This window comes from Eubalaena glacialis, chromosome 12, assembly GCF_028564815.1.
Source record: "Eubalaena glacialis isolate mEubGla1 chromosome 12, mEubGla1.1.hap2.+ XY, whole genome shotgun sequence".
NCBI lineage: Eukaryota > Metazoa > Chordata > Mammalia > Artiodactyla > Balaenidae > Eubalaena > Eubalaena glacialis.
In genome coordinates, this window is record NC_083727.1 from 14,994,151 (window position 1) to 15,012,208 (window position 18,058).

General features: G+C 40.5%; 2 protein-coding genes across 6 annotated transcripts in view; one reads left to right on the forward strand and one right to left on the reverse strand.

The window, feature by feature from the left end:
• Window positions 1-235: 235 nt before the first annotated feature.
• Window positions 236-13,265, reverse strand: ARMT1 (acidic residue methyltransferase 1). Of its 2 annotated transcripts, none has more exons than XM_061207064.1 (5): window positions 12,084-12,129; window positions 10,796-10,901; window positions 10,091-10,335; window positions 4,542-4,704; window positions 236-1,275 (listed from the first exon to the last, which is right to left on the reverse strand). In XM_061207064.1, the coding sequence occupies exons 3-5, from the start codon at window positions 10,123-10,125 to the stop codon at window positions 508-510; spliced, it is 966 nt and encodes a 321-aa protein (XP_061063047.1). In that variant the 5' UTR covers window positions 10,126-10,335; window positions 10,796-10,901; window positions 12,084-12,129; the 3' UTR covers window positions 236-507. The 2 variants fall into 2 exon arrangements, with proteins under 2 accessions (XP_061063047.1, XP_061063046.1); XM_061207063.1 differs by lacking the exon at window positions 12,084-12,129 and adding an exon at window positions 13,173-13,265 and having other exon boundaries at window positions 239-1,275.
• Window positions 13,266-13,610: 345 nt separating this feature from the next.
• Window positions 13,611-18,058, forward strand: part of RMND1 (required for meiotic nuclear division 1 homolog) — a 38,997-nt gene continuing 34,549 nt past the window's right edge. For 3 of the 4 annotated variants that reach the window (XR_009702891.1, XM_061207231.1, XM_061207233.1), the window contains exons 1-2: window positions 13,611-13,742; window positions 14,805-15,082. The gene's annotated coding sequence lies outside the window, so the exon portion shown is untranslated. The remainder of the gene's footprint in view (window positions 13,743-14,804; window positions 15,083-18,058) is intronic. The other variant, XM_061207232.1, reaches the window with a different exon arrangement.

Below are 18,058 nucleotides of genomic sequence, written 5' to 3' on the forward strand. Positions count from 1 at the left end.
TTAAGAATTAACTTATGAGGTAAGTTTTACTTTCGTGTGTTCAGATATCACAGTTGTTAAGAAATGCCTCTCTTTACAAAGCATATTTAACATGTAAATATATTATATCTTCACTGAGCCCTTATCTCTAGAGCCCAAAATCAAGTTGAGTAAAATTCCATGCCTCCTAGAATATTAAATACCATGCAGCACAGTATTTTTTAAAATGTTAACTTTTAAAGCAGAATTCACTTATATTTCTGCCCAATTAAAAATAAGTTCATTAAAACCATTTGAAATGATGCATTTAACTTGAAATAAGTTACTAAAATTCCAACATAAATGTAACTATCTGTAACCAGTGTAATCGACCTATCCCCAAAACAATGTAGTGGGGCAAAACGTTCAAAGGAGAAAGCATCAGAATGTGTGTAAAAGAGCACTGAGAAGCCAAGCTTCCCAGAGCTTTTCGGGGGATGAAGAGTGACTGTCAGATCTTTCTACCCAACTGAGAGTTCCTACACCAAGTCAAAGTGGACCATCAAACTGAAATATTCCATATTTCCCAATGGTCAACCAGTTGGGCACAGAAGCTGTGAGCTGTTCACCTTGCCCAGGCTGCAGACCAACCTGAACTTCAGCTTTTAATGTTCTTATACTGCAGAGAGGTGCAGGGTGGAAGCCATTCAAAGCCTCATGAAATGGAATGGTAAATTCCCATCTTCTGTCCCCCGTCAACTTCCTGTAATTCAAATCACCCTTAAATAAAATTAAATGTGTCTTTTGTAGTGTAGCATATAAGTCAGGAGCGACTTGAGGCATTGCACTGAATTCATGAGGCAGAGTCCAAAAGATGTGATCGAGGTAAACCCATCTGCCCATTTTAATATGGTTTTCCCAGTCAACCCCACATTTGGACACCCACTTATGATTAGAATGTTTTAGTTGTTCGATTATCCAGTTAAAATCATGTAGAGTAGTATCAGAAACAAACCATGGAATCGTTTTCCCATAAAAATGGATCTCAGTAGCCAGTTTAGAGGACAACAGTAAGTCAGCTAATACTAAATCTGTAACAAGTTCAAAGCCAGAATTATCCAGAACAATATCCACTCGAGTAATAGATGCTTTTTCTCTTTTTTTTTTGCAATTGCTAAGCAATGACCAAAGATGTTCCATGTCATTCACTAAAATGAAAGGTTTTAGGTCTTCCAAAGAATTTATTAAATTGGTCTTCTGAGAAATAGTTTTCCCACCTGATAGAGACAGATCACACTTATTTCCCCACAGTGAAATCTGAAAAAGAAAAAGCACAAAACATTTACCCTTCTTTTGAATAACCAACAAAAATTCTATTACGTAGGATGTAATGGGAGGTGGGGTTGCTAAAAGTATTCATAAAATTCATTTCTACAAAACTCTTAATATAAAATGTCCATCCAATCTACATTTTCTCTAAGTATACTGTATAAAAAAGGTAAAACAATGAAACTTTAGCCAGTATGCAATGAACTTAAGAAAAAAAACCGTTTGAATGATTTTAGCACTCACATCGTTTAATCAGAGTGAAAGTTTTTGCATCTTGCAGATATTATTAGAACATGATCAGATGCTGTAAAATGAGGCTACAAAGTTTACTTTATAATCCAGAGTCAAGAGAAAATAAAAATTCCCCCATCCTTAGGACCTGGCAACTTTTCTGGGATTTAATTCTCTCACTTGTAAAATAAAGAAGTTGAACACGGTGATAACTAAAGATTCTGCCAACTCTAATAATCTATTATTCCATTTTGAAATACTCAAGTTTATTTTGTAGGAAATGGTATGTAGCCCCATTTTTTTAAGCTCTAACTAAAATTACATGTTTAGAACTGTAGGCTCTAGAATCAGACAGACCTGGGTTCAAATCCTAGCATCTCCAATAAACCACCACCGGTAAATTAAGCTCTAAGGCTCAAATTCCACAACTGAAAAATGAGATAATAATAGCACTTAGCTCGTAGAGTTATTCTGAGTATTTGACATAATGCATGTAAGTAATGTACCCAAAAGCTGGCATACAGAAGTATTCAATAAATATTAGCCCAAACAGGCTCTAGTATTCTGTGATTCAAAATAAGAGGAAAGTGCATGTTCCAACCAAGAATATTATTTTAAAAAGAAAGATAACTCAAGTGTCCAAATTTGATGAAGAAACATACAACAGCACACATGACGGCACTCTCCAGCTGAGGTCAGGGTCTCTGTTGGCCTACGGCACATTTCCTTCAGATCGTCTTCCAGTTCGTAATTCTGTATTTATTTGTGCCATTATTTGTTTATATTCCTTCAGGATTACAAGTTCAATGACAACAAGGACTAGTCTGTTTTCCTCACCACCACATGCCCGGCATCTAGAACAGCGTTTGATGAAGTTGACACTGAAATATTTGTGTGAACAGTGGTGGAGTGCTGTGGCTTTTAAAAACATCAATAATTCCCTAGAAGCTAAGACACCTTCAGGCTTCCTGTAGGAAGGTAACCTGCTGGTCATCGTGAGCACTAATGGGGACAACTTTGGCTTCCTTTACGTGGGAGAAGAGTGGCAGTTTGGGGTAGCTGGCTGAACTAGATGACAGAAGATAGATCAGTACGCTTTCTTCTTCACAATTTATTATACTTATGGGACAAAGAACATATTCAAAGAAGATTATTTCCCAAAAGAATGGGCTGGCTAGGGGCAGGGAGTGACATGCTGATTTTTTTTTTTCTTTTCTTTTCTAATTCTAAGCTAAGTATAATAGTGAGAGGGGGAAATAATACTCCGGTTTATTAGTTAACAGAACCATGACCACTTTTCTTCCAAACTCAAAATATGCCTTTCCTGCTTCACCATTCAGCTTACTCTGCTCGCCCTCAAAGTTTCATCAGGACTTTATCACATCCCACAACTATCAGCACATTCTGTAGCCTCTACTTTCAAAGTATATCCAGAATCTGGTGACATTTACCATCTCCGATGCTACCAACTTGGTCCAGTCTGCCCTCACCTGAGTCACTGTAGTAACAAATCTCCCCATTCCACCCTCGTGCCTTCGGTCTGTCCTCAGAAGTAATCCTTGAAATAAGTCATTTAATGTTACCCCTCTGGGCTTCCCTGGTGGTGCAGTGGTTGAGAATCCACCTGCCAATGCAGGGGACACGGGTTCGAACCCTGGTCCGGGAAGATCCTACATGCTGCGCAGCAACTAAGCCCGTGTGCCACAACTACTGAGCCTGCGCTCTAGAGCCCGCGTGCTGCAACTACTGAAGCCCGCGCGCCTAGAGACTGTGCTCCGCAACAGAAGCCACCGCGGTGAGAAGCCGGTGCACCGCAAGGAAGAGTAGCCCCCCGCTCGTTGCAACTAGAGAAAGCCCGATCGCAGCAAGGAAGACCCAACGGAGCCAAAAGTAAATAAATAAAATAAATAAATTTATTTTTTTTAAAAAGTTACTCTTCCGAGCAAAACCCTCCAACAGCTTCCCGCTTCATTGTGAGTAAAAACCAAAGTCCTCGCCTTTGCTCCGGAGGCACGCTGGCTTCTGTGCAGCCGAGCCCCGCAGGCCCTCTCACCTCTGCTCCCCATTTCCTGAGGCCTCCCCAGCAGGGTCTCCCACACACCTGGCAGGGTCCACCCTCAGGGCTCCGCAGGAAGCTCCACCCAGACGTGAGGGGACCCCCTCCTTCACCTGCCTCGGGTCCCGCCCCCCTCCTTAGCAGGCCCTTCCCTGGGGGCCGGGCTTAAAACTGCAGCTCCGCACCCCTCCCCCACCACTCCAGGTCCCCCTTCCCGCTTTATTTCTCTTCCGAGCACTTTCAAACATCTCTTTCTGGAAATGTTTCGAACGTCTTCCGGGAAGTAAGGGCTGGGGAAACTGCTGTGTAAAACCACATACTTTCAAATAGTTCTGATTATAATGATATATTTTAAATTTTAGGATGTTTTGAATGAGAATTCAAAACTAAACTTAAGACAAGATAGATGAAGAAATGTAATAAAACCATATGAAATAGGCCATGGGCCACCCGGTTGTTTCCACCTGCTGATGACAACTGCACAACAGCTGTGCTCCACTCTGTGCCCAACACTTACAGGAACGAAGCTAGTTCAATTCTCAGGTCAAATCATGAGGCGCACAGGACCACCCTCACTTAACCGATGAGGAAACTGACGCTCAGAAACATTAAGTACCTTGCTTCAGGTCCAACCACAAGTAAGTGACACGGCCAATATTCAAAGCCAAGTCAGGCTGGGCCGATCAGATGACTGTGAACTTCAGTATCTCTCAAGAATGACAGAGCTATGAAGCCAGATGACTCCTGTGCCACTAAAACCTCCCATGGGAGTAGAAGAAATTTTAAAACCCCTTTTCAGAGATTAAATGGATTTTCATCTCTCGAATAGATAATTATTAAAATGATAAAAAATGATCACTGATAACTTAAATGACAATATGTAAACATGCTTTGCTGTTAAACGTGTACCAGTTTATTTTTCAACTATTTAAATAAACAAACTCAGGAGATGAATTATTACATTTACCTGAAGAACTTTAAAAAACTCATTTTTCAGCTGATTTTCATCTAGGTCTTCAATAGTTTTCAACTCTTGCAGGTGAGTACATAAAGCAATGATAGATTCCTGAGACTCAAAGAAATTTTGGTCTTTTAATTCTTTAAATATATCAAAGTCATCGATTGGTGGACTAAAGTAGGAAAAAAGCATAAGTGAAACATTTATATAACTGTACTTTTTTTTTTTTAACATTTGGGTAATTGCAGTTTATTAAAGGAAAGAGAATAGTAGCATCCCATCTAAAAAATTACTGGTAATTTTTACTAGGTATAACATAGATCAAGTTACACAAAAATAATAATCAAATTACACAAAATAAATCAAATTAAACAAATTATGCAAAAATAAATCCCCACACTCATTTTAACTAACTGTCAAATGTTCCTTAATCAAATATTTTACTGGAAGCATTAAATAATTATAGGGACTGTATCTATAATTACTTACCCAGTGGGTTTTCAGGGCAAAAGGAGAAAAAGAAACAAAATTTCAAGACAATTGCTTTAGTTCAACAAACATTCTTTTGGGTGCTCAGGGTGGCCAGGTTCCAAGTAACAAACATATAGATATAAACAGAATAGTTGAATACAGTGTAGTGATTACTAATAGAGTCAAATACAGATTATGGGAACCCAATGACTACTTGAGATAGATCAGAGAATATTAATGTAAATTTTATTATAATGACAAATTTTGATCATTTATGTGTAGAGTTTTAATTTTTTAGCAACTTTTACTCCCAAGTTGACTTTGACCAATGGTGATGTATGTGCCATGGCTACATCTTCATGTTGTCCAATGAGAGATCAAATAGTATTAATACTGGCCTAAGAAAAACATAACTCAGAAGACAGAAATACTAACATAAAAGACTTTACAGAATCAAATGTCAACAACATTCAGATCATCTGTTCTTCAAAATTAGCTACTTTTTCCATGGGTCTCCTACCTTAGGGTAAAAAGGTAATGTGGCTGATGCAATGGGATTGATTAAAATCAAAACCAAAAACATACCAGAATTTACACATCCAAATGATGGCTGCCTCCCTTCTCAGTCAGTCACCTTGGGAAGCTACACCCTTAGTCCAAGAATGTTGCCATTGCTCAAAGCACTTTTGGAATTCCTCTCTGGGGATTTTCTTCAGAACGTGTGGCACATTATTAAACGTCCTGTCAGTGACAGTATACCTTCATCCTTTGGAGTTTAATTTGTTTTTGGAAACAGCCAAAAGTCACTCAGAGCAATTTCAGTAGAATGAGGCATGTAAATCAAATGGAACAAAATATTTTTGATCAAAAGTGAGGAGTGACTAAAAAATAATGAGACTAATCTTTTTTTGAGGTTTGTAAACTGGCTCTGAAAGAAGTTCCAAAGAATTAAAAGACGTTTTTAGCAATGGCAGCATTGCTGAAGTGAATCAGTCTCTCGAGGTGACTTAAAAGGACAAAAATTATTTGGGTGCGTGGGTTCAACTGCAGGGGTCAGCAGACTGCAGCTTGCAGACCCCCTCTGGCCCACCACCTGTTCTGTATGATCTGCAAGCTCAGAACGGTTTGCACATTCTTGAAGAGTTGAAAAAATTTAAAAAGAAGATTTTGTGACACATGAAATTCAAATTTCAGGGTCTATAACTGATGTTCTATTGGAACACAGCCATGCTCATTTACATACTGCCTATGGCTGCTTTGGCACCGCTAGAGCTGAGTAGCTGCAACAAAGACCATGTGTCTTCCAAAGCCTAAAAGATTGACTATTTGGCCCTTCACAGAAAAAGTTTGTGGATCCTTGTTCTAGTGCTTTATTAACAAATCCTTCATTAATTTAAAGTCACACCTCATGTTAAGAATGAGACTTGTTCCTTACATTTAAGAGAGCAAACTCACATAGCTATAAATGATTTCAGATTTCAAAACGTTTGCTATTTTAGAATCTACTATAGCTGTATATGTGTACACAATGACCAAGGGGTTCTCTCCTAGGTATATACGCAACAGAAACACACACGTATGTTCACCAAGAATATGTGTTCGAGTATTTGTAGCAGCACTCTTCATAATAACCCCAAACTGGAAACTACTCAAATATCCATCAACAATAGAACAGATCAACAGATTGTCATGTATTCATATCATGCAATACTATACAGCAATGAAAACTAATGGTTTACAATTATATGCAACAGTATGGATGAGTCTCACCAATGTAATGCTGAGTAAAAGAAACCAGACACAGAACTACCTCCATAAAATTTCATTTAAATGAAGTTTAAAAACAGGCAAAAAAAAACAAAAAAAAACAGGCAAAACTAATGCAGGTCAGGATAGTGGTTACCCTTAAGGGGCAGTGATGGTGGTGACTAGAAGTGGATCCAAAGGGGCCTAAATTCTGCCTCTTGATCCAGCCACTGGGGACACAGCTGAACACTTAAGACATGTGCACTGTTCTGCATGTATATCACACTTTAATAAAAGCTTAAAAATGTCTGCCATTTTCTCCGTACTTTCATTTTTCAATATCTGAAGTATACTTACTTAATATATTTAAATTTTACATATGGCTAAAACTTTGAATCTTAATTTAGATTTGCAGATTATTCAACCATTTAACTCTAAAAAAAACTAAAATATACATCTTGACAAAGAAAATTAGAAGTATGTTTCAGTGTAAGGGGCAAAATCAACAGAAACATATCTTAAAGCTAATGTGTGCTTTGGGATCCTGCAAAAGTTAGGAAGACCATGCTTTGGTCACTCTGGAGGGGTGACTGACACAGGACAGGAATTCTTCCTATAAGAGCCCTAACAAATTGGACACTTAAAAACTACTTCAGGGGTAGTGATAAATTAGGAGTATGGGATTAACAGATACAAACTACCATACATAAAATAGATAAGCAACAAGAATTTACTACATAGCACAAAGAACTATATTCAATATCTTGCAATAACCTATAATGGAAAATAATCTAAAATATATATACACACACATATATATTTGTCTGAATCACTTTGCTGTACACCTGAAACTAACACAATATTGTAAATCACTGTACTTCAATTAAAACAAACAAACTACTTCAGGGCTAGTTCTGCTGTAGGACAGCCTTTCTTTGCACTGACCTGACACCTGAGTATGGTACAGTATCAGACAAATCCCCGGACCTTCAAATATCTGCCACAGAGATCACCTTAGGAGAGTTCCACATCCATGGCTGACTAATATTCTCATTCCTGGAACTTCAAGCTGAATTTTGCCTCTACCCCTCTTATCCAACTATTCCTGGACCTACGGGTTGAGCAGCACAGGCTGGGCAGAGTCTCCCTGGGGCCTGGAGAGAAAAACTGATATGCAGGCCCCGTCACAGACAAATGAAATCATCAGGATTTAATGTAACAATTTCCAAATCTGTACATTTAAAAACAAAACAAAGAACTTTTCCCCAACTGGGTGACAAACGTGCAGCCAGGTCGGTAAGCTCCTGCCTTAGAGTTTCCATTCTCTGAACCTGATCTGCCTCTAAAATCAAACTCAGAAACGGCATTCCTGTCACCTTTCTAACTTCCAAACTCCACTAAGCCTGTTCAGGGTGCCACTCAGCGTTTCAGCACTTCAGCAGCTTTGTCTAATACCATGGATATTTTCCAAAGTTATGAAACCATCACCCAGAACGTCAGACTAACTTTACTCCTGGAAAGATATCCAAATGTACTACTTGTGTGAGGAGGGCTCTAATCCGATTTACACAGACCAGGCTCAAATACTGGCTCTACCATTTACTAACCATGCAGCCCTGGGCAAGTTACTAATCTCTTTGAGCCTCAGTTTCCTCCACTGTAGAATGGAAATCATAACACCTATACTTCACTGGGCTGCAAAGTAACTAGAATGGAGCTGGTGTTCAAGATATGACAGTGCCTAGTGTTTGCTATAGTCTTTTGCTTGGATCTGTGAGCCAGAAAATGTGCTATGTTTTTGTGTTTTTTTTTAACAAATTAGATTTTTTTTCTTTCTTTTTTTTTTTTAAAGATCAAATTTATAGAGAGAATGTTTTCCTTATTTCTTTTCTTTTTAATTTTATTTATTTATTTATTTATGGCTGTGTTGGGTCTTCGTTTCTGTGCGAGGGCTTTCTCTAGTTGTGGCAAGCGGGGGTCACTCCTCATCGCAGTGCGCGGGCCTCTCACTATCGCGGCCTCTCTTGCTGCGGAGCACAGGCCCCAGACGCGCAGGCTCAGTAATTGTGGCTCACGGGCCCAGCCACTCCGCGGCATGTGGGATCCTCCGGGACCAGGGCTCGAACCCGTGTCCCCTGCACCGGCAGGCGGACTCCTAACCACTGCGCCACCAGGGAAGCCCTGTGCTATGTTTTTAACATTATATTCTGCTTTTAGAGCACAAGACCTAAAACATACTTATTCAGCAAATACAAAAACTTTTGACTTTAAAATAATTTATAAAGATGAAGACAAAAAAAAGTGAATAGACTCAAATTTACGCAAGTTCCCCAAAGTCATCTTTTTATTTTAATACTAGTGCTGGTTTAATCAATTGTTTTCAATTATCCTATGCTATGTTTAGGAATAGATACCAAAGGATTCCTCTTATTCAGCAAACCGGTATTTCGGTAACCTGTGAACTAAAAGAATGATCCATATTACACTTTCTTCTGCTCTACAGGTCAGTTCTCCATCAGAATTTTCCTAGGAAAAATTAAATTAGTATAAACAAACCTATAAAAAATTATTTGGGGGACTTCCCTGGTGGTCCAGTGGTAAAGAATTCACCTTCCAATGCAGGGGATGCGGGTTCGATCCCTGGTCAGGGAACTAAGATCCCACATGCCGTGGGGCAACTAAGCCCACGTGCCCCAACTACTAATCTCACCCACTCTGGAGCCCGTGCGCCACAACTAGAGAAGAGAAAACCCGCACGCCACAACTAAAGAGAAGTCCGTGCGCCACAACGAAGATCCTGCATGCCGCAACTAAGACCCGACACAGACAAAAAAAAAAACAAATTAATTAATTAAAAAAAATTTTTTTTTCCAATCTAGCTGTTAAAGAAAAGAGCTAAAAATTATTAAGACAGTGTGTAAAACAATGTAGTGACTCCTTTCACCAAATAATTCTGACATATTATCTATTTTTATAAACAAAACATATGCTTACTTTGTCCTGTCTTGATTTTTTATATAAATAATTATTTCAAATTAACATTTTTTGCTCAATAAGTACATTTTGTTTTACTCTACAAATAAGTAAGTTTTTATAAGGATTTTTATATCTGAATATCCTATTCAGATATTCAATCTTAGGTCTATTCTGGGCAAGTGGATTATAATTGCCGAGAATGTATTACAGCAATAACATTCGCAGAAATATCCAATAGTGCCATTAATATCTGTTGAACTGAATACAGGCTTCTACTGGTTTTTATTTGAAAACTTATCATTTCATAATTTTTTAAAAAGCACAAATTATCTAAAACATTTGTTATTTGATGGCTATATACTTACCTTTGGATAATTGCTTCATGAATTCTACGATACATGTAGCATTCGACAAACAACCACGGTGAGAGAAACCACCTTGGTTTTCCATTACTTTCATTTAAAAGGCTCTGTTGATATTCTAGGTACTGATTCCATAGGTCAGTATCAACAAACTTCTCAACCAAAGGAACAATTGGTTTATCTGTTTGCAATTCATTCCGTAATTTAGAAAGAAGAGAAATTGCTTTCTTTTCAGCTTCCAGGCCTTTCTGCAGAAATACAGGGGGAAGAAAAAAATACACACACACACACACACACACACACACGTATATATGAATAGTTTACATGTAATTAACTTATATATAATTATTTCATCTATAAATATAAGTATATATGTACACACATATATACATAATTTCTCTAGGGTAGCAAATTTTTATGTATCTCAATTTAAGAAGAAAAAAACTAATACATTTCAAAACTACATTTTATGTCTTTCAAAAACTATTATAAACATTTAAATTTAGAATTCTTAAGTTGAAAAATCAAAGAACACCACAGATCTCATATCAACATTATGTTGCCTTACCTAGCCTGCCTTTTTTTTTTAAGTTTCACCATATGAACTTATCTCCAGGTGGAATGACCATTACCACAGAGGGAAAACTGCTTATTGTGTTTCTGTTAGAGTTAACCAAAAAAGAATTAATGTTAAAACACAATTCTTACCTCTCCATGTTTCTCGAAAAATTCACTTTTATGTCGATGCAATGTATCAATAGCTTTGGTTAAGATCTGTGGTAATCTGTCTTTAACTGTAAGATATGCAAATGACCTAGAAAAGAGTCATATACACAGTATATTACTTAGTAGCATTAACACTAGAAGGCTGGTCATCTTTCAGTTTCTGAAACACCTCATTTAAATTCAAATTCCTTCTCATACAAGCCCTGTAAAGTAAACCAGCATTGCCCAACTCCTATAGTAACACAGGAAAATCTGAAAACCTCTCTGGTATATCTTAAAAGCTAAGCACTCTTTGTGCCTCGAATTCCAGGCTCTACCCTGGAGTCTACTTAATCTTTCTTATCTTTCTCATTGTATTCCTTTTATTTTCCTTAATCAGAAACTAGTTTAACAATGTGATAGGACAGAAAAAGAGTTATCCTAAAAATCAAACAGGCTTTCCTCCTAGGTCTATTACTTACTAAGTGACTTCTACTTAGAAAGATGAATGAGGCAATGGATGTAAAACCGCCTGAAAGACTTTACTGTGCTAGAAAAATATAATGAAAGATATTTATGAACCTGCTTCTCTTTGTCTATACTCTTAGCCAACTTGATTCTTTTCTAAGGTTTTTCTTGCTGCCTTCTTTACCTGCCTAATAACTCCTTCCATCCTCTCTGCCCCTAAACAAAATTTAGGCATATTACCATCTTGCTCTCCCAACCAGAAAGTTAGAGATTTTCGAAAAGTGTCAAAGAATGATGAAAGCTGGAGAGGAACAAAACTTGAGTATACCTGAATCAAAAATTAAAGATATTCTTGACTTTAGACAAGCAAAAATCAAGGGTTACAGATTATCACTGTATGTTTAATTAGTTTAAGGACATACATGATTCGGTTAGAAAAAAGACTTTAGTACTGTGCAGTTTTTAGATAGAAAGCACAAAACTTAACTGATCAGTTCATGTATATCTTCAGATCACCAAAGTAAAAATGAAGAAAGTTGAAATACTTCTGCCCAAATCTCCTATTCACACTTCTAAAAACTCAAAGACCTTATTGCAATTTTAAAAAATAGGGTTATATACCCTGAGTATTTTTTCAAGAGGCTTCCTCAAATGTTAACCATAAAACTCAAAAAAATAGCAAAAAAATAGGAAAAGTGCTTTCTGATTCTGTGGTGTTTTACAGTGAGTAGGTTTTAATACGCATAATAACTGCTCTGATCAGAATTTAACTTTTAACAATTACTACTAATTCCTTGGGAGAAGAGAAAGAATATTAAATCACCTGACACTTGAATTTTCCAAGGCAGCAGATACGAAAAGAAGTGACAGTCCTTTGAGATTTTACTTAACTGGAAAATTATTCTATTTTTCCAGCTACTGAATTTCCTCAGAGGCTTCCATCTCTAAGGGTAAGGTCTCAGGTCCAGGACTTGGGTGAGAGCAGAGATGCCTAGGACTCAAAATTTAAGGACGCAGACACTCCCTATATTTGCCTGAAGGTGAGTACATGCTTAAATTCTGGGACATTGGCCTCTCCGGCCTCAATCTACTGCCGGTACGGTCAATTTCTTCCAAGTGCTCTTGTGTTTTGCCATCTTTTGCAGTAAGGACGTATTTCAAATATAAATTGGGCCTCTCAATTTATACAGAGAGATATAATAATGTTATAGAATCTATAACATGACGCCTAAAACGCAAGAAGGTACAGGCACTTTTTATAGCGGGATTATGAATTGATCTGGTCAGCAATAGGAAGAAACACATTTCTCGACAGATCTCAGACCCCTAACTTTTGCAGACAACTTTAATGCCCCCCCAAAGTAGGTTTATTAATTAAAATATGATTAAAGCCACGCGCTGCAACACTCTGAAAGGAGGCATACACTCTCAAGACATGCGTAAGTTAAAAAAAAAAAACCAAAACCAAAAAAAAAAAAAAAAAGTATCGAACCACTTGAAAGACGCGTTAACTGATACACATTAATACAAGGTTATCAAAACCCCTGAACCACCATTGTAGAGAGGTGGGGGTATGCGGGGATTTTCAGTCGGGGTTCGCAGTCCGTTCCCGTGTAGGCAGGGAAGAAGCCACGAATCAGGGAAAGGAAGAAGCTGCAAAGCCGATACGACCCTGGAGCCCAGAGACCGGCCGCCTAGCCCTCGCCTCCCCGCGAGCCGTTAGAAACCGAGGCGCCGTCCCCGGGAAGCGGAGCCCGGACGGCGGGATGGAACTCGCTGGCGGCGGGGAGCAGGCGCCTCCGGCCCGCCGCTGCTTCCCCGCTGGTACCCACAGGTTCCCGACGAGGCCCAGCTCTCCGCAAAAGTGGGGAGGAGGAAAAGGAGAGGAGCGGGGGAGGAAAGCGACACGAACCCTACGTCCCGTGCCGAGAGAGACACCGGAGGCCCCGCCATCACCTTCCGCGCTCCCCACACCAACGCTCGGGTTTCACACGCCGCAGGAAGGGAGGCGGTGCAGGCGCGGGGGAGGAGCTGAGAAAGGGAGGGATGTGGATTAAAAAAATGCTTTTGAATGAAGAAACTTTATTTGGTGCCCGTAGAAGAGACAAACAATGGCCGAGAACCCGGAGATCTTCCGGGGACGAAGGCGGGGACAGCTGAGGGCGACGAGAGAAGCGGAATAAGGAAGCGGGCGGAAGGCGGAAGCAACCAGGGACCGGGACGTCGCAGGGACTAGGGAGCGGATAAGGTGGCGGCAGCACGGGTCACGTGGTCCGATGGTCACGTGGACCGGGCGGCTTACGCTCCGCTGGGCCAGGAGTCCTGTGCGCCTGCGCAGTGTCGGGCTCTGGCAGGGGTGCTGGGTCCGTGTTGGGACTGGCTGCGGGAGCGCGGGGCTGCACCCTGGACTCTGTCTCTTTCCTGCGGCAGAGCCGCAGGAGCTTGCGCGCTTGGCGCGTCTGTCTTTTCTTCCCGCGGAGAGGTTAGTGCACTACCTTGTTCTGGGAGCATGTATGGTCTCTCACAGCGGTCCGCCCTTTGCTCCCCGCCGCCCTGAACGTCTCGCGTCACGTGTTTCACCGGTACAGCGGAGGCCCCCTGCCTATTACAGTGATCTTTGGTCGATTTAGCTGGGAGTGAAAAGCACTCCGTCCATACCCACGTACTGAACCCTTCTTTGAGCCAGTGCATAGCGGTAACTGCAAAGATAAAATAATTTTGAGCAGCTTAAGTAATTGGAAGGCGTGCTCCCAGAGATTAGCGCCACTTATCCATTGACTCATAGCCTAGTTGATACAGATTTCTTAGTTGGTATGTTCTTAAAAAGTAGACAATGTGTCCAAGAACTGAGTGGCTGCCTTGTATATCATTCAAAAAATACGAGTTGAATACCTGCTGTGTGCTGGGCACTCTGGTTACAGGAGACACAGCATGAACAAAAGGCAAATCTTTATCCTCAAGGAGCTTAGGTGCTACAAGAGAGAGACAATGATCTCCTTTCCTCTTCTGTTTTTTTCCCTGTAGCGTTGTGACTATTTAATGTATATTTTAGTGGTTTACCACGTGTATTATCTGTCACCCCCACTGTGATGTAAGTTTCAAAAGAGGGATTTTTCGTCTATTTTCTTTTCAGCTGTATTAGCAAGTAGGACAATTTCTGTCACATGGTAGGAACTCAGTTCATAATTTGTTGTGTGAGTTAATAAATTAAGAACACAACGTGTTTGCAAGTGATGTTAAATGCAATGGAGAAATAGAGAGTGGAGGAAGCTAGAGTGTGGGTGCTGGTGTGCGTTTTAAATGAAGTGGTCGGGGAAGACTTCACTGTGTAGGAGACATTTGAGCAAAGGTCTGAAGGAGGTGAGGGAATGAGGCTTACAGACACCCGGGAGAAGAGTATAAGGGATAGTAAGTGCAGAGATCCAGAGTGACTGGAGCAAAATGAGCGAGGGGAAACAGCTGGAGGGGATGTCCGAGTGGTGATAAAGGGCAGAGAATGGAGGGCCATGCAGTCTATCTTAAGGTGTTTGGCTTTTATTTCAAGTGAAATGCGAGGCCATCATCAAATTTTATGAAGAGGGAAGATGTAATCCGATTTGAGTTTGGTTGCTGTGTTCAGAAGAATCTGAAGAACAGAAGCTGGGAAACCAATTCGGAGGCTGTGACAGTACTCCCTGGGAAGGACAGCAGCTTGGACCAGGGTGGTGGCAGTGTTGGTGGTGAGGACCAGTCCGAACAAAGCCAGTGGGATTTGCTGACAGATTGGGTGTGGAGAAGGAAGAGAAGAATGAGGTGGACTGCAGGTTTGGGGCCTTAGCAAAGGTAAGGATGTAATTGCTATTCCATGAGTGGGGGAGACTGGGAAGAATAGGATTTGCAGGAAGATTTCAGAAGCTCAGTTTTGAGCATGTTACATTTTTCATGCTCATCAGAGTAGTTTAGGGATACATATTTGCTATTCATCAATTGTAGGTACTGTATAAAACTGTGAGATTGGGTGAGATCACCAGGAGCTGAGAATAGGGAAGAAAGGTGGCCCAAATACTGAGCCTTGGTACATTACATTCTTGGGATGGGAAACCAGCAAAAGAGACATCCTACCAATGAGGTAGGATGAAAATGGCCAGCGTGGTATCCCAGAAGCGAGTGAGGGAGTAGGGTGGAGTGATCAGCTGTATCACATGTTGCTGGTCAGTCAGGTAAAATGAATACTGAGAAGTGACCACAGGACTTATAAATGTGGTGGTCATTGCTGGCCTTGACAAATGGGTTTTGGTGAAGTGACAGAGATGAAAGCCCAATTGGAGTGGGTTCAAAAAAAATCAGAGAAGAGGAGATGGAGAGAGGCAATAAAACTCTAAAAGGAAAGGAGCTCAGCGAACAAGTGTAGTATATGGAAGGGAAGATGGGGGTCGGGGAAGAGTTGTTTTTATAAGGTGGGAGAAATCAGAGCCTAGTTGTATGCTAATAGGAATGTGTCAGTAAAAAGGGAAAAATAAATAGCATGGGAGAGAGAGGGGAGAAGGGCTTAACTATGTCTTCTGTAGGCAGGGAAGGAAGAGACTCGGTGTGCAGACAGAGGACCTGGCTGTAGATGGGACCACGGGCACCTCATCTGTAGCAGCAGAAGGGAAGACAAAGTATATGGGCACAAAAGCAATAGGTGGGCAGGTGGATGATGGCAAGAGCTGGTGGAAGTTCTCTCCTGATTATTTCTGTTTTGTCAACCAAAGAGGAAGCAAGGTCGTTATTGAGAATGAGAAGGGAGGAGGTATTGAAGGTGTGAGGAGAGAGCAAAAAGTAAAATATAGTATGGAAGTACAGTATTTAAGATCGTTGAGCGGCATGAAGGGCCCACCTGAAGTGGGTGGTCATGATTTTAAAGTGAGACCAGGTGGTTGTTGGTTGGTTGTCTGTCTCCAGCCACACTGAGGTGCAGGAGTCCAGGCACAAATTGGGTGAATTATATTTAATTCACGTTGAGGTTTTGTCACGTGGGTATGTGGAAGAGAGGGGTGCAAGGGATTTGAGGTCCATGGAATATAGCTAAGTGTGGGGGAAGTGATGTGGGGAGTGAGGGGCAGTGATAAAGTGGTTGGATCATTGAATTGTAGGTCCTGTTGGGGTTGAAGAGCTGTTGGAATTGGGTGATAGAAGGAGTGAGCCTGGAAGATCAGAGGTGGTGTTTGAAGAGTAGAATGCTTGAAATTGAGAACATGAGGTTGCAGATATTGGTAATGACAGGTCTAGAGCAGGACCCTCCAACAGGAATACGATACAAGCCACACACGGCATTTTAAGTTTTCTAGACACTTTAAACATAAAAATTAAGAGGTGAGGGTAATTTTATCTAGCCTAATATATCTAAAAATATTATTTCAACAAGTAATCAATATAAAAATTATTGAGATATTTTACTTTTTTATATTAAGTATAAAATACAAGGTACCCAAAAAAATTATTTTTTAAATTTTATTGAGCCACATTTCAAGTGCTCAATAGCCGCAGGTGCCTAATGGCCACGATATAGCTCGGAGCGTAAGACCCTGGGAGTGAGTGGCTAAGGGAGGATGGAAGATGAGATCACTCGGGGGGGGGTGGGGGGGGGATCACGCCCCCCACCAATCTGCACGGATGTAGAAGCCATCAAGAATTATGACAAGGATGATGTGGAGCACGGAAATTCGATGCCCAAAATGTTACATAAAGCTCTTAGTGTAATTAAAACTCTAGTGTATTTTTATCTTTAAATTTAGTTTGTGCAATTAAAATTTCACTTTTCTGAGATGTGTTCCAGTTTTTAACAAAGCCTAAATCATTTTGTGTGTGTGTCGGATACCTTAAATGCTACCCCTCTGTTTTTCTCAGCAAAGATAGAAAGCACACTTGTTTGTCCTGTAGCTTTTACATTCTTTGTCCCAGCCTCTGTGTGAAGGCAAGATTTAGAGCTTGGAGGTAAGAATTTCCTAGAAGAGAATGGAAGAATCCAGGTCTGTGTAAACAGATTCCTAAAATATTGTCTAATTAGGTTCTGCAAAACCCACTGGTTCAACTGGCAGGTAATAGTATAACTAAAGGTGAACTAGAATAGCTAGTTGGACTAGAACTAAATAGAGAATTCCAGCTTTGGAAGATATTTTGAAAGCAGCAGGTTCTACCTCCTGAATACCGCAGTGACTCATCCTTGGCCTCACCCTTTTAAAGGGAGATAATATATATGCAGTGGTTACAGTGTTGTCTTTAGAACTGCAAAAGCCTGGGATTTCCTTCTGTCTCTGCATCACTGATTGTAAGCAGTCAGCCTCCCTAAGCCTCAGTTTCCCCTGTGAAGTACCTCACGGGATTGTCGTGAGGTGAAGCAGAGCGCTTGCTGGGTACAGAGTACTCAGAAACCAATGTCTTAGTCTCTCTCAGTTCCCCCTCTAAGTTTTAACCAAGGATATGTTTCTTAAATGTACTTTTGACCATGTGAGTCTCACGTGAAGAGCTCCGACTTCCCCCTCCTATAGAGACTCTTTAGGACCAGTACCTAGGATGCAGCCACAGGCTCCTGTTCGTCCCTCAGCTGCTGCTGCAGCTCACGCCTGGCTCCCCGGAAGTTGCATCCTGTTTGTCAGGTGAACAATACTGTTTACCTGGGGTGTTTGACTTGCTGATCCCTCTGCCTTTTTGAAACCCGATTCAAACATCACCTCTGAGAGGCCCCAATGATTGTCTGTTGCTTTAAGGTGTTAAAAAATGCTATGTGTTTAAAGGACAAATAAACTACTTTTTTTTTTGGTTTGGCCACGCCGTGCG